Here is a 16574-nt window from a genome sequence, read left to right as displayed (position 1 = left end):
AGTTTGTGTGGAACAATGAGGGAATTCTAGGCATGATTGAGGAATGGACCAGAGTTTTGAGGAGGAAATGGTTCCTTCAGAATGCTGAGGGAAAGACAAGATGTCTTTGGTGATGGCATTATATGGAAAGTTACAGAAATGGCAGAGAATGGCTTTTAATACAGTGGCTGCTGAGATGGAGGGTAAGAACAATGGGACTCCTATTGTAAGGGGACGAAGCGGAAGCTCTTGCAAAAGAAAATCAGAATTTATATTATGCTCGCCATTTGGAGATGCACAGCACAAGTCACAGAGTCTTACAGCAGAGAAACAGGCCCTTTGGCCCACCAGGACTATGCTGACCAACAAACAACAAACTACCATTTACCTGCATTGTCAACTATGCCCTGACATCTTATGTGCTCACCCAGATGCTTCTTAAATGTTGCGAGATTATCTGCCTCCACCACCCTCTCAGGCAGTGTGTTCCATTTTTTTTACCACGCTCTGGTTGATTTTATTTTTCCTCAGATTTCCTCTAAACCACTTACTCCACACCTTAAACGTATGCTATCCAATCTCAGATATGTTTACCACAATCTACTCTGTCTATACCTCTTAGTCAGATCACCTCTCAGCCACCTTTGCTCCAAGGAAAACATATCCAGTCTCTCCTCTAAGACTAAAGACAGCAGAACGAGAAGAGATGTTTGAATAGCATCAGGTAAAAAGTATGTGATTTAGAGAATTGACTTTATTTCCTGGTATCTTCACATCCATGATGTATTTCCAATTGAGTATTGATAATTGTACAAGATACCTTGCAGGTGCATTTCAACAACATCCAAAACTCTTCATTTTGCAACATATTTCATTTTAAATTCTCCCCCTCACCTGCACTTTTCTTCATTATTCTAACTTTCCTATTTTGTCTGAACAGTCTCTTCTCACTGCCCTCCTCTCTCTCTTTCATCCACACCTTTTTAATACTTCACCTTATCCCCTTGTCTGCAATCAATGTTGTTCTATCTCTCTTCCTACCTCACCATCTGATGTCTCCTTGTGTTGCCTCTTCCACTCTCCCTGTGCTACTCACAACTTCCAAGCTATTTCTGTTATTGTCAGTTCCTCTCTGATTTATCTGTTCTTTTGCATTCTTTTGCGACCCTTTAGTTCTGCTTATAATTTTTCTACTGCCTTTGTTCTCTCCTTTACCTTTTTCATTCCACTGACTATTCCACCTCCATGTGATGGTGAAGTGTATAAGCTCTCTCTTTATAAGTCTATGATACGAGAATAAAGTATTCTGTCCACTTATCATTGTGTACAAACTGAAGGATTAATTCACACTGCTCAAATGCATCACATACTAGCATCTCATCAATGGTAAAATTGCATACATCTCTTCTGATATTTGCTGGTTATGTTAAGAATCCAGCCAAAAAATGTCACTCTACGCACAAATCAAGGAAAAAATGTAGCCACTTATATTTCACTAACAAAGGAAAAAGATGACTTTATTGTAGAGTACAATCAAGCCCAAAGCAGACTATAAATTGTACAATGTACACATTGCAGTGGGCCACAACACTGTACCTTTCATCGCTAAGATGGTGATTCAAATGTAACTTAGGTAGGTGAAGTGAATGCTTCTTTGACCTCCTGATCAACTGTTGTCACAAACCACTTTGTAAGGAAGGCAGAGCCACGAATACAAAGTCAACTTCCAATCCCACATAAAGTAACAATGATGGCATTAGAAGGAAGGGAGAGATCATTGCTTTTAAGTGTATATTTATGATTGAATTCTTGGAAGAACTCTTCCCTCAAAACTGATTTTGTTGGGGGGCGGGGGGCAAGTGAGGATGGTTGTGGAAACTTGTTGCAAATAACTGCAACATTGCGAAATGGACATTATTGTAACAGCAGCCTTTTATACAACCTATTTCCTTTTCCTTACTCTGAATGGGAAAATTCCTATCTCTGTCAGGGACTTCCATGAATCGATTGGCATTTGAAACAGAAAACTATTTACTCTTGTGCAGTTTGGGAGCCCCTCTGAGTGGAGGCTTAAAGCCTATTTTTCAAACAGAGTAGACAAAGATTTACTTGATATCTGGCTCAAGGTGTTTTTGAGGCTGCAATGATAAATAGAAATATAAAAAATCTCAGATTTAATTTAATTTTTCCGAAGAAGGGTCTAGACCCGAAACGTCAGCTTTCCTGCTTCTCTGATGCTGCTTGGCCTGCTGTGTTCATCCAGCTCTACACCTTGTTACTCAGATTCTCCAGCATCGGCAGTTCCTATTATCTCAGATTTAATTTGATCTTTAGAATTAATGCCATGGAGTATTGAAGTTAGGAAAGCAAAGAGATGAAGTGTGCTGTTAAGGTGTACCAGCCCAAAGCAGTTGTGTAGTCAACGTAACATACATAAAGCTCTCCATTACATGGAATAATTCAATATTATGGTACTTAGTTCTTTAACAAGCCTTTCAGTTAAGAAAAAAAATCTTTGAAAGTTACCAAAAAAAAGCTTAAAGCTCTTGCTTCTGGTACAGTGGCACAATAATATCTTTATATAACTACAAATTATAACTAATTAACATGCTTTGAAATAAGTTCTCCAATTTAGCACTGCAGGTACAATCTCCACAATGAATAACAATTCCATTTATGATTTTTAGGTACTTGGGAAAAACTATTTGCTAATTAATCCAATTTACATTTGCACAACAGGTTCAATTTGCATAATTTAATACATTGGCCACATATCCACAGTGATTATAATTTTTAAAACTCAAACCACTCTTCCCAATTATTAGTGAAATTATGCAAGAACTTTTCACAGACAGTATTAATGCTTCATAGAACAAAGGAACTTGGCAAACACCTGACCTCTCAGTAACAAATAACATAAATGGATTCCTCAATTTACTAACTGGATAGCATGCAGTTTATGACTATGCTATATTTCTGTTTTCATAATATATTCATGTATCCAGCAGTGTATGATGTGTGTAGTATGTGGGTGCAGAGAGTTAACATGCATTCTGCTTTTATGTGCCAGTTTGCTTCTCATTTTTAGCCCACACAGTGGGCTAACAGTAATGCAAACTTCAGCATCAAGTGTATAAGTTTTGATAGGGCAAGTCCTTAACTGTGTCTCTTTGTGGTGACACGTGGAAATTGGGTCCCACATGGCCTCAGGTAAAGATTCAGAGGTACCAAGGGGAGGTCTGGCCCTTAGACATGCTGTGTAGGCCCACTAGCATGTGGACATGACCTGGCACTCCTGAACCAAGCAGCCAGCTAAGGATGAATAGCTCCACTGCCTTGTAGAGATCTCTGAACAAGTTTCTTGTTTTGATAAATTTTACCAAAAACTTTTAATTACAAAATAACATTCATGAAAACTATCATTTATTTTTCAAAATTGTAATGTCCAGTGTACAGAAGCTTAAATGTTATTCTTTAAGCTTCCGTACACTGGATGTTACAATTTTGCAAGATAAATGATAGTTTTCATGAATGTTATCTTGCAGAGATCTCAGGAGAGTTACAATTTAAGGCCAAAAAATCAGGAGTAGAGTTGAAAGTGGACTGATGGCAAATTCTCCAGCAACTCTTACAATTGAGTGCCAAATATTATGCTCTGCATTCTTTGGACTCAACTGTACAGGTTGTAAGGGGAATCTTGAGCTTCGGGCGGCTTCATGTCTCCAGAGGACATTGCAGTTTTCCTGCTGATCTTTAACACAACATAGGAGATAGCAGTTACAAGAAATATGCCCAACTTGAATGGTGTAGAAGACAGGCTATGGGATGTCTCTGAGGTTTGGAGGAGACAATATATCGCACTGACCCCTCATGTTACAAATCTTTCACCAGGAAGGTGTTGGCACATCACTTCAATGAATGATTGCAGCTTAGATTGCCTGTCAACAATTGACAGAACCCATGATACCAGTAAAACAACAAAACAAATGAAAAGAGAAAAGGGAAAAGACTCTTTGAAAGGCAAGGTAGAACATCAGGACCATAAGTACAGGACTGGCAGGTGACTTACAACCGGTCAGTGATATGCATAAACTTGGTGTATTGTTTATGAAACTTGATAGGCTGAACATAATTTAGCTTCCCTCCAAGAGACCAGGCTTGCTGTGAGTAAATCACTGAAAGAGAAACATTGCATGTTTATTTGCAACGGGAAAAGGAAATGCATGAGTGAAGCTTTGCTGTAAGGAACTTGCAACTGTCAATGATGGAATCCCCCATGAGCAGTTCAGAATATGTTCTCTCCTTTTGCCTCTCAACTCAAACTGGGACAGTTAACCTCATGAATACCTTTGCTCCAAAACTGGGCTTCAGAGGTTCTATGAGGAGCTTGATGCTGAAAATAATAGAATCCCTAGGGCAGAAACAAAACCAGAAATTGCTGGAAAAAGTCAGCAGGACTGGCGGCATCCGCGGAGAGAAATCAGAGTTGACATTTTGGATTCAGGACAGAACATCTGTAGCTACGGGGGATTTCAGATTTAAGAGTAGGAACAGACGATGGGGCACGAACCTCCTGCAACAAAGATGAAGGCCTGGGAAAAAATAAATAAGAATGGACAGAGACCTAAATGAGCTTTGCTGCCATGATGAATTTTGTGCAATTAGCATCCTTTTTATAGAACAAACCAAGCCATAAAAATTTACAGAATAAAGTAACACTGATTTAAAACTGAGATGCAAAGGAATTTCCTCTCTCATAGAATAGCGAACATCTGGAATGCTATACCACAGAGAATTGTGGTAGCTAGATCGCTGGGCAATATTTAAAGAGGAGGTAAATGGATTTTTGAAATATTGAGGAGTTGATGGCTATGTTAAGCTGGCACAAAAGAGGAGCTGAGGCTTGGGAAGGACCGGCCATGATCTGGCTGAATGGTGGAGCAGGCTTGAGGGGCCAAATGGTCTTCTCCTATTTCTATACCCTTTGGTTTTTACGAAGTGTCCTGGTGTCATCCAAAAACAGGGCTCTGACACCAATTAAATCAGATCGTTACTAAACTTGATTCTCTGAATATCATTCCGAACACATGCACTCACCACAGATTGCTCCCTGATCTGTTTTCACGTGAGAAATCTCCGTTTGACGGGTTTTCAAATGAAGCAGAAATGCCATCCTGATGTCAATACCAGCTGTACTAGTCACCCAGACAAAACCAACGTTCCATAGCTCAGTCGCATAGGTGTTCCCAGACAGATTGCGGAAGTGAAATGGAACCAGTTTGAGACTCTATATACAATACTGCACCCTTAACAAATGGGAAACAAGAACAGAAAAATGCTGGCAGATTCAAGGTTAATGTCAGTGACATTCCCATTATTAAAGCCAAGCTATCTGCGTTCGCTCATTTCAAGTGAGATTCAGGTGATGTAACTAAGAACTTGTTGAAATAAAGTCCAACAGATTGCTAGGCAGTGCACCAATGACTAGTAGTTGCAATTCTACTAGAATTACCAGATGTTGTTGGACATACGGAATGAATAGCAATATGTACGAGGAGATTAGAAAAGGCAACAGATCCATCCTCAAAGAAAATGATTCCACTGGATACAATGGCAGAAGAGGTCATTATTGTCTGCATTAAACATTTGGTGAGATGAATGAAGCACCGATCTTGAATTGCACTCTGGTAGAGCAATGTCAATGTGGACACAATAGACACCAGAGAAAGCCTATCTATCATGGTAGAACTAAATATACAACAACTCTTTTATAAAGCAATTGACTAACTTGTCACAGGCAATGCTCTAAATTCTATTACTATACTGCCTGAACACATCAAGACTGGGAAACTGGCATCCTGTAGCATTAATGTGAACCTCTGTCTCTGTTGGAGAGAAGGGTGATGGATAGGGCAAAGCTGCAAGATATGCATGACACATAGATAACAACACTATACAAAAACAAGGGTGACTATGGCGCTTGTAATAGTTCAAGATATCTCCCTGCTGAACATCTAGGGGCAACTATTTGACTGTCAAACTGCAGATTTTGGCTGTTTTTTCAGATGTTAAAACATGAACCCTGCTTTTGATAAGTTTTAACCTGAGCTCCAGTCCCAATGACAACCAGTCATGGGTTTTTCTTTGGGAAGATATTGTAGGAAGTTATATCTTCAGCTTCAAACTACCCAATATTACCTTGAATTAAGGCAAACAGTTTATCAATGAGGCAACATCTACAGGAGGGAAGAAAAATGAAGAAATAAAGTTTGAGAAAGCAAATGTATAAATATTACCTTTTCACAGGGAATGATAACGTCTCAAATACTTCAGAACTCTCTGCCGGTGATGTCTCCATCAATATGCAATCTATTAATATGAGATACAGAAAAGAAAAAAGCAGTTAACAAAAGTTCATTTGCATTTCCCTTTGCTCTGAAAGCTTACTCACTGAGAAAACTAGTCTGTAATAACGATCCATTGTAATAACTGATACATGGGGAAAAATCAGACATAACCACTGCACTGTTATTATGATCTCTCTGGATTTGTTAGCAGCAGCCAACATAAATAACGTGAATGAATTAAAGTCGCCATAGTCCTACTGAGCCATAGGGCTGCTCCCATTATATTATAATATTCACTTTTCAGCACAAGCAGTGTTCAACTGATGAATCCGTGAAAATACATACAGGCAATGACCTTTTAATGGTTGAGATGCTAAATAATCCACTCCTGTTCCTAAATTTAGTTCACCAGCCCAGATAGTAAACTTATTGTTCTAGCATATCAGGGTATGGTTAGTATGTGCTTATGTTACTGGACTAGCATTCTAGACGGCCAGATTAACAACTTAGAAGCGATCTGTTCAAATCATGGCAGTTTGAAACTCTGAATTCTAGTTTTAAAAAAGTCAGTGAATTGAAAGCTAGCATTGTTGTATATCATATTCTTGGCAAACGCAAACAAAGCTGAAGGGCAGTCACAGTAGTTGGGCATAGAATTTTAATGGAGGCTTCTTCATGTTGTTAGTATACTGACTGACTAAGATATCTCCTGCATGTGATATTGTGCTACTTTCTGCATTACATCACTATTTCTTTAAGCATATCTTCAAATAATTTCACTTACATTATGCAACACATTCTCTTAACAAACTAACCGATATACTCTCAAAATAGTTATCAGCAAAAGTGACAACAACATTTTTGGATTATTATAAAAACCAAACCAGTTCACTAATATTCTTTAGGGAAGATATCCTACCATCCTTATCTGCTTCAGCCTACATGTGACTCCGATCCCACACCAGTCTGGTTAAGGCTTGACTGCCCTTTGGTGTGCCAGAATAATTTGGTTAAAGGAGAAGGTTGGCTACCATCTTCTCAGGGTGATTGAGGATCCAACAAAGTAACAACAACTGAGAAGCGTCAAGAATGCATATTTATCTTTAAAAACTGTAAGGAACTGGAATATGAAACTGTCTGGACATCCTGTATGAAGATGAATGTGTGTAAGCTTGAGTTTTTAAAAATGTTTTTACAGGACCCGTTTTCATCTTTACATGATAATGAAATGCATTTAAAAACAGTATTTCATTCCCCAAGCGTGGAAGCATGTTAAGAATACACAGAATCACGGAATCATTATTGTGCAGAAGGAGGTTATTTGGCCCATTGTATCTTCATTGACTCTGTCTCCCTTATATTAAGGGCCATTAGGAACTGAAACATGGAACTGTTTGGATTGAATTGAATTGAATTAGCTTTATTGCCACATGTACTCAAATGAATAGGAAAGGTTTACGGGGGTATGGGCCAAATATAGGCAAGTGGGACTAGTTTTGTTTGGGAACCTTGGTCGGCATGGACGAGTTGGGCCATTGCTGTGTGACTCTATGACTCTATGATCCTGCTGTTGTACTATTTTCTCCCTCTTTCCAACAAGGCATTGTTGCATATGTGGTTGAATGGTGAGATCGTGGAAGGGAAGAAATGTGAGGATGTGTTTCTGAAACATGAAAGCTGCTGGTAAGGGTAAGCTATTGCCTAGAGGAAGAGCACATAAATTTAGCATTGCCATACAGAAATCTTGGCAAGTTGCTTTACATTTATTGATCATGGATTCTATGGTATGAACAGTGAATTCTGTGAGACCATTCAAGGGAGGGCAGAGAGAAGAGGATGTAGTATGTTGGACATTCCATTTCCTACACTAGGGTTGTCTAGTGTACTACAAAATGTTGTTGGACACAATTTGTTGAGGTACACTGAACATATTGAACATGGTGGTCAATCTTCAACCAGAGGTGCTAAGTGGATGATCCATCACAACCACTTCCAATAGTCCCTAGCATCACAGATACCTGTCTTCAGCCAATTTGATTCACTTCACATGATATCAAGAAACATTTGCAGGCACTCGATAGTACAAAGGCTCGAGGCCCTGATAACATTTCAACAATAGTACTGAAGACCTGTGCTCCAGAACTTGCCCTTCCCCTACCCAAGCTTTTCAGTTACAACACTGGCATCTACCTGACAAGGTGCAAAATTGCTCAGCTTTGGCCTGTACATAAAAATCAGGATAAATCCAACCCAGCCAATTACTATCTCATGAGTCAGGGGGCAAAGACTCTGCTAGTTGGAGTCATGCCTGGCACATAGGAAGATGGTCATGGTTGTTGGAGGTCAGTCATCTCAGCTCCAGGACATCTCTGCAGGATTTCCTCTGGGTAGCATCTTCGGCCCAACCTTCTTCAGTTGGTTCATTAATGACCTTCCTTCCATCATAAAGTCAGAAGTGGGGATATTCGCTGATGATTACACAATGTTCAGCATCATTCACAACTCTTCAAATACTGAAGCAGTCCATGTTCAAATGCAACAAGATCAGGTCAATATCCATATTTGGGCTGACAAGTGGCATGTAACAATTGTGCTGCACAAATGCCAGGCTATGACCTTCACCAGTAAGAAGCAATCTGACGAACGTCCCTTGCCATTCAATGGTTTTACCATTACTGAATCCCCCACTAACAATATCCTGGGGGTTACCATTGGCCAGAAACTTAATTAGACTGGCCATATAAACACGGTGGCTACAACAGCAGGTCAGAGGCTAGCAATACTGCAACGAATAACTCAACACCCAACTCCCCAAAGCCTGTCCATCATCTACAAAGCACAAGCCAGCAGTGTGATGGAATGCTTCCCACTTGCCTGGCTGGGTGCAGCCCCAGCAACATTCAGAAAGCTTGATACCATCCAGGACAAAGCAGCCAACTTGATTGGCACTACATCCACTTTGTCCATTACTGACGCTCAGTATCAGCAGTGTATACTATCTACAAGATGCACCACAGAAATTCACTAAAGATCCTTAGACAGCACCTTCCAAACCCACGGCCACATCCATCTAGAAGTACAAGATTAGAAAATACATGGGATGACACCACCTGCGTTTCCTCTCCAAGACTCTCACCATCTTGACTTGGAAACATATTGTCGTTCTTTCACTATTGCTGAATTAAAAACCTGGAATTACCTCTCTAACAGCATTGTGGGTCAACTCACAGCAGGTGGACTGCAGCTCACCACCACCTTCTCGAGGGCAACCAGGGATGGGCAACATATACTCGCCAGCCAGCGATGCCCACATCCCATGAAATGAATAAGTTTAAAAAAGTCTCACCAACTTTACACCATCTTTCATTTGTTTCACAAAGGGCAATTCCCTGACATGGTCAGCCACCTGAATGCATTTGTGTCCTTGGACATGGAAAAGATCAATTGCAAACCTGCACCACAGCTCAGGAGAAATTTGATGTGTAAGGTGAAGATCTCCGATTGTTGAGTTAGATAGAATAGACATACTTCACACGGCTTGATTAGTTGATTAATTCCATATTAATATTGGGCCAACTTTTGCATTCACATTCAAACTCTTGGTTTCTTTCTGTGCCCATGTGATCTGTGTGCGCATGGTCAAGCATGTCTTGAAGTAGAGCTTGTGAAATAATGATCAATTTGCCTTTGAAGATTATACTCTTGGAGAGTCCTGGTTTGTCTTTGATTGACCAGAATGAGCTTACCTGCAGGGGAACTGCTTGGATGTGTTCAGGCCATCCATTGATAATGATTTTCTTGAGCTCTTGCAGCTCGTCATCATCTGAAGTAACTTTCTGAAACTGCGCCACTTGGCTGTGACCAAAATGCATGAGGTTGACGTTGCAATCTGTAATCTTTGCAATCTGCAATTTTTCAGATTTGTCATCTTGTAGATCATAGTAATGTTTAGATCCATGCATGTTGGTAGATCAATAGTGTACTCCATCTTATGAAAGGTTTCAGTTATCCATCTTGACAAGCCATATTGGTCCTTAAGATGGACAATATCAATACATGGGATATTGAACCTGTTGTAAGCAATTAGCTGTCTAGTGTGGACGGCATGATGCTGTATCAATTACCTGAGTATATCTCATGTAAGATATGTAAGAGGATGATATTTGCACTTACATCAATTTCACTTTAGGCACATACTGCAGGCATTACATTCCATTGGGATATAGCTCTTGGATGGAGATAAAGGCTTCAGATTCTCTAACAGCATTCAAGTAGTGTTTCAAGTTTAGTAAAGTTCTGAATGAATGTCAATTGAATGCTGATCAACAGATACGTGTTTGCTTTCCATATATTTGCTGTTTAAAATGCCAGTAAAAGAATCTATTGCAAGGTGTTTTTTTTAAATGTTGTTTTATTTTTCCCCTGCAATTCACTGCCCCTTTAAAAATTTCAGGTTTGTAATTTTCTCTATGCTTTCATAAATGGCATTCACTTCAAAAAACGAATGATGATTTCATGCAACCTTTTTTAAATTATCACCTTTTCAGCCTTTAATGTCCACTTACCCCACTGACTAGCTGTCAAAACTAGCTTTTAGTATCTTCTTGCTGGCACCATGATGGTAGTTGTGGTTTACTCTTAGTTAATTCGTGTAACTTATACCATGGAGACTAGGCTCTGTTGAGTCAGATAAACTCTTTACGTGGCTGCGATAACATAGATTTCCACACAAAGTCTGGATTCTGTGCTTCCTAATATTACTACACACCACACACACACATAATCGACTGATTCCACTGCATAGACAGAGTGACTAAAGGTGGGACAGGCACCTTTATAATGCAAATGTAATGTGTTGCGATGTCATGTAATTGTCTTGAAAGTACAGGCCTGTTTGGTCTGGAATCCATGCCATGATGCAACATAGCCTTATGCTTTTTACATTTTTGCTATTCATCCATGCAAAATATTCAGACAATCATAAGGGGTGCATCACACAAATGCTTCTAATTAGGCGCACATCAAGCTGTAAAAGGTAAAGTCAGCACAGTCCTGCTCTCTCATTAGACAGAGGCGACTGGTAGTGGTTTAACCTGGGAGTCTCTGTGTCTCAGGCAAGGGGATTGGTTGACAAGGAGAGTCTTTCATGGTAACCTCAGCCAATGCAGGAATTTAACACATGCTGTTGGCATCCCTCTGCATCACAATTGAGCTAACTGACCCCCACATCAACCTGCAACATATAAACAAACACATATCTTCCGAGGGTTTCAGCTTTAACAGATGACAGTTACCACTGATTCAGAGGCAAGAAAGATACCTTGAGCCAAGACTATCCTCTATTGTTGGCTTCTACGTGTGCACATGTGGCATGAGTAATGTGGTTCATCTAAGAATATATACTTGAGGCTCGTCTGACAGCTAAGCTGTTGAAACTGTCGTTAGTTGATCATATAAGCTGAAAGGTGGCAGATCTAATTCCTGTTCTCCATAAAGCAACAGCTGAAAAGGCAGTGGCAGGTATGTGATAGATTACAAAATAATTTAGGAACTCAAGTAAGATATTTGGTCCCTCTAGCCTGAACCACCATTCAATAATTTATGGCTGACCTGACTGCGGGCACTACTCCACATTCCCACATATCTCCAATAACCTTTGACCCCTTTGTTAGTCAAGGATCTTTTTAGCTTTGCCATAAAAGCATCGAATGACCCCAATCTCTGAGGAAGAATTCCAAAAATTTCCAATGATCACCAACTGAGTGAAAAAAATCCTCCTCATCGAATTCTTAAGTGGGAGACAGCTCATTTTAAAACTATGCATCTCTAGTTTAAATGCTCTCATACGGGGGGAGCATCATTTCAAAATGCAGCCTGTTACATCCCCTCAGGATGAAATGTTTCAATAAGATTCCCTCTCCAATAGATACAGGCACAGCCAGTCTAATCTTTTCTTATAAGATAGACCCCACCTCCCTCCCACCAACCCATCACAAGTGTCACTCAAGTGAACCTTTTCTGAACTACTTGTAATATATTTGCATCTTGTCTTAAATAAGGAGACCAAAACTGTACAGAGCTCCAGATGTGATTTCACCAATGCTCCATACAATTGTAGAAACACATCACTACTTTTATATTCCATTCTCCTTATAATAAATAATAATAATTCATTTGCCTTCTTAATCACTTGCTTCCCTGCATATTAACTCTTTGTGACTCACATACCAGGATACCGAGATCTTTCAGAATTCTGTGATAGTAGCTCATCATTGTAATATGGTGCTTTTCTATTCTTTCTTCCAAAGTCGACAACCTTACGGTTTCCAAAATTATGCTGTCTCTTTTAAATGTTTGTCCATCACTTAACCTATCTCTATCACCTTGCACACACTTCCAAATTAAAGACTCTGTTTTTTTCAAAACGTACTGCCCTATCTTTGTATGATGAGCAAATTTGGCAAATATTTCTTCAGTCCCTTTATCCAAATCTTTTATGTAGATTGTAAATAATTGATGCACCAACACTGATCAATTATGTCCACTCTCTGCTTTCTATTAGCCAACCAATTTTCTATGTATGCTACACCAACACCGCGCACTCTTATTTTGCATAGTAACCTTTATGTGGCACCTTGTCAAATGCCTTCTGAAAATCAGACAACAGTATATCCACTGGTTCCTGTTTATCTATGTTGCTTGGTACTTCCTCAAAGAACTGTCATCAATTAGGCAAACACGATTTCCCTTTCATTGACTCTGCCTGATTGTGTTATGTTTTTCTAAGTGACCTGCTATAACCTCCTTAATAATAGATTCTAGCATCTTCCCTATCATAGATATTAGACTAACCAGCCCATAGATTCCTGTTTATTGTCTCCCTCCTTTTTTGTATAGTCAGCTTCTGCAAGTCCTATCATCGCTTCAGCAGAAATAATGGAAAAATAATCTACTGTGCCCAATTTTAATTCCCATTCCATAGCCTTCTTTAGATTTTGAATCATGTGGACATCAAATGTAAAGAGAGCCAGTGGCCCAGGTAACCTATCTAGGCAGGAGTCAGGAGACAAAAAAACAAAGCAAGAATATTTTCTCATCCTTTTGCACTCATAAGCATTCTGGATAGAGCAGTTGTTGCCAGAATCTTGTTTCCTTTTATTTCTGTTTCTCAGAGTGAAGGCACTCCAGCTCCCAGAATATATTGATACTCTGTCATGTGCAACTTCTACAAAATAGTAGTCAATCAGCAAATTGCTCAATTTACGCTTTGATATTTTGCTCACTGAAGATGTGCAAATTATTGCTATCAACTGTAAAATGTTTCTGCATTTTGAATTAGCAAAAAATACTTAGTCCAGTGGAATTTAAAAAAATGACTTGATCAAAAGTAATATTTTAATTTTGCAACTTACTGATTAACCAGATGGTGTGAGGGAGCAGAGTTAATGTGGACTTGTGAAGTGTAATGACCTACTAAAATTCCCAGGTTAATGGATGCATGAGAATTCAGCTCCCACGCACTGCCAAATTCTGCTCCAAACCATTTCTACTATCAATGCGCAGTAAAACCAGCAATGCTGTCCCTGAAGAAAAGCTAGAAAATTTAGAAAATTTCTTATAAAGGTGAAGTGGAGTTAATTATAATTTTGCGTATTTTAGGAGGGGGATTTTTATTCTGCTGGTTGGCGGCAAACACCGAGCAAGGCTCAAGGGAATTGAAAAAATTCTGGACTCAGCAGAGGTGTGATGTATGGTCGCGAATAATCCAACTGGGCAGTGCTGGCTCACTGTTTTGAAATGTGTGAAACTTGCCTAAAAGCTGCAGAAATATGTAAATACAATGTGCCTTCTACTTTTTTTGTATTAATTTGTGAGATGTGGGCATCACTGGCTGGGCCAGCATTTATTGTCTGTTCCTTGTTGCCCTTGAGAAGGTAGTGATGAGCTGCCTTCTTGACCTGCTGCATTCCACCTGCTGTGGGTTGAGTCCAGTTGAGTTTCTGGTCAGTGTTAACCCCCAGGATGTTGATAGTGGGGAATTCAGTGATGGTAACACCACTGAATGTCAAAGGGCAGTGGTTACATTGTCTCTTATTGGTGATGGTCATAGCCTGGCAATTGTGTGGCGTGAATATTACTTGCCACTTGTCAGCTCAAGACTGAATATTGTCCTGATCTTGTTGCATTTGAACATGGATTGTTTCAGTATCTGAGGAGTCACAAATGCTGCTGAACATTGTGTAATCATTGGTGAACATCCCCCACTTCTGACCTTATTATGGAGGGAAGGTCATTGATGATGCAGCTGAAGATGGTTGGGCCTATGACACTACCCTGAGGAGCTCCTGCAGAGATTTTTTGGAGCTGAGATGACTGACCTTCAACAACCACGACCATCTTCTTGGAACCATGTATGACTCCAACCACAGGAGAGTTTGCTCCCGATACCCATGATTTCAGTTTTGTTCAGGTTCCTTGATGCCACACTCGGTTGAATGCAGCCTTGATGTCAAGGAATGTCACTGTCACATCACCTCTGGAATACAGCTGTTTTGTCCATGTTTGAACCAAGGCTGCAATGAGGTCAGGAGCTGAATGGCCCTGGTGGAACCCAAACTAGGCGTCGCTGAGCAGGTTATTGCTGAGTAGATGCTTGATAGCGCTGTTGACGACACCGTCCATCACTTTACCAATGATCAAGAGTATTCTGACGGTTAATTGTCTTGGTTGGATTTGTCCTGCTTTATATGTACAGGATACACCAGGGCAATGTTCCACATTGTCAGATAAGTGCCAAATTTTGTAACAATACTGGAAGAGCTAAGCTAGCGGTATGGCAAGTTCTGGACCATAGCCCTTCAGTGCTATTGCTGGAATGTTCTGGCCGTTCTGTTATAGGAAGGATATTATTAGGCTGGAGAGGGTTCAGAAATGATTTATCAGGATGTTGCTGGGAATAGAGCGTTTGAGTCATAAGAAGAAATTGGATAGGCTGGGACCTTTTTCATTGGAGTGTAGGATGTTGAAGGGTGACCTTATAGACATTTATAAAATCATGAGCGATATGCATAATATGAATGCCTGGTGTCTTTTCCCAGGGTTGAGGGATTTCAAGACGGGTCATATTTTTAAGGTGAGAAGTGAAAGATTTAAAAAAGACGTGACAGGCACTGTTTTTAGTCAGAGGATGGTTCGTGTGTGGAATGAACTTCCAGGGGAAGTAGTGGATTTGGATACTGTTATAATTTTTTTTTAAATTGTGTAAGTACATGAATAAGGGATGTTTGGAGAGGTATGGGCCAAGCACAGGCAGGCAGGACTAGTTTAGTTTGGGATTATGGTCAGCATGGACTGGTTGGACCTAACAGTCTGTTCCTGTGATGTATGAGTCTGTGAGTCTATGTTGTCAGGGCCTGTAGCCTTTGCAGTAACCAGTGTCTCTAACCATTTCTTGATATCACGTGGAGTGAATCGAATTGGCTGAAGACTGGTATCTGTGATGCTGGGGACCACTGGAGGAGACCGAGATGGATCATCCTCTTTGCACTTCTGGCTGAAGATTGCTGTGAAAGCTTCAGACTTATCTTTTGCACTGATGTATTCAACTCTCCATCATTGAGGAAGGGAATATTCATGGGGCCTCGTCCTCCAGTGAGTTGCCTAATTGTCCACCATCATTCACAACTGGATGTGGCAGGACTGCATAGCTTAGATCTGATCTGTTGGTTGTGGGATCGTTAGCTTTATGCATCACTCTCAATGGCAATAGCCCTACCACCTCCCCCAATTATTTATTTGCATTTCCATCAAAAATAAATTCTGGGTGATGAATTGTCTAATACAGCAGCAGCAATAAAAGGCCATAGAGACAAGTTTGCAGGAACAGAAACTATGGCTAAATTATATGTGCTGTCTTCTTCCAACCTGGAGCCAGATTCCTCCACACTCCCTGACAATGTCTGGAGGCTGTCTGCATGTCAACTAACCAAATGATTGAGCAGTTTGGTGTGCTGGTCCATTAGCGTTGCCCTGAATGCTGCCCTCGTAAGGTCTCAAGCTGAGTACGTTGTAGCTGAACCTGTCTTTGACCTCATTCTCCAGTGAGCTGGTAAACAAACCAACTCTTCCCCAGGCGTAGTAGGAACTGCAGATGCTGGAGAATCTGAGATAGCAAGGTGTAGAGCTGGATGAACACAGCAGGCCAAGCAGCATCAGAGGAGCAGGAAGGCTGACGTTTCGGGCCTAGAG

At 40.2% G+C, this 16574-nt stretch overlaps 1 protein-coding gene across 1 annotated transcript in view; it reads left to right on the top strand.

The window, feature by feature from the left end:
- The window catches only part of LOC109910936 (receptor tyrosine-protein kinase erbB-4-like), a 690251-nt gene that overhangs the window by 571011 nt on the left and 102666 nt on the right, over nt 1-16574 (top strand). The window contains exon 20 of the mRNA XM_048598686.1: nt 2667-2718. Coding sequence (XP_048454643.1) covers nt 2667-2718 — 52 coding nt within the window. The remainder of the gene's footprint in view (nt 1-2666; nt 2719-16574) is intronic.

This window comes from Rhincodon typus, chromosome 7 (genome assembly GCF_021869965.1).
Source record: "Rhincodon typus isolate 14 chromosome 7, sRhiTyp1.1, whole genome shotgun sequence".
NCBI lineage: Eukaryota > Metazoa > Chordata > Chondrichthyes > Orectolobiformes > Rhincodontidae > Rhincodon > Rhincodon typus.
This window is presented reverse-complemented; position numbering and strand designations above follow the sequence as displayed.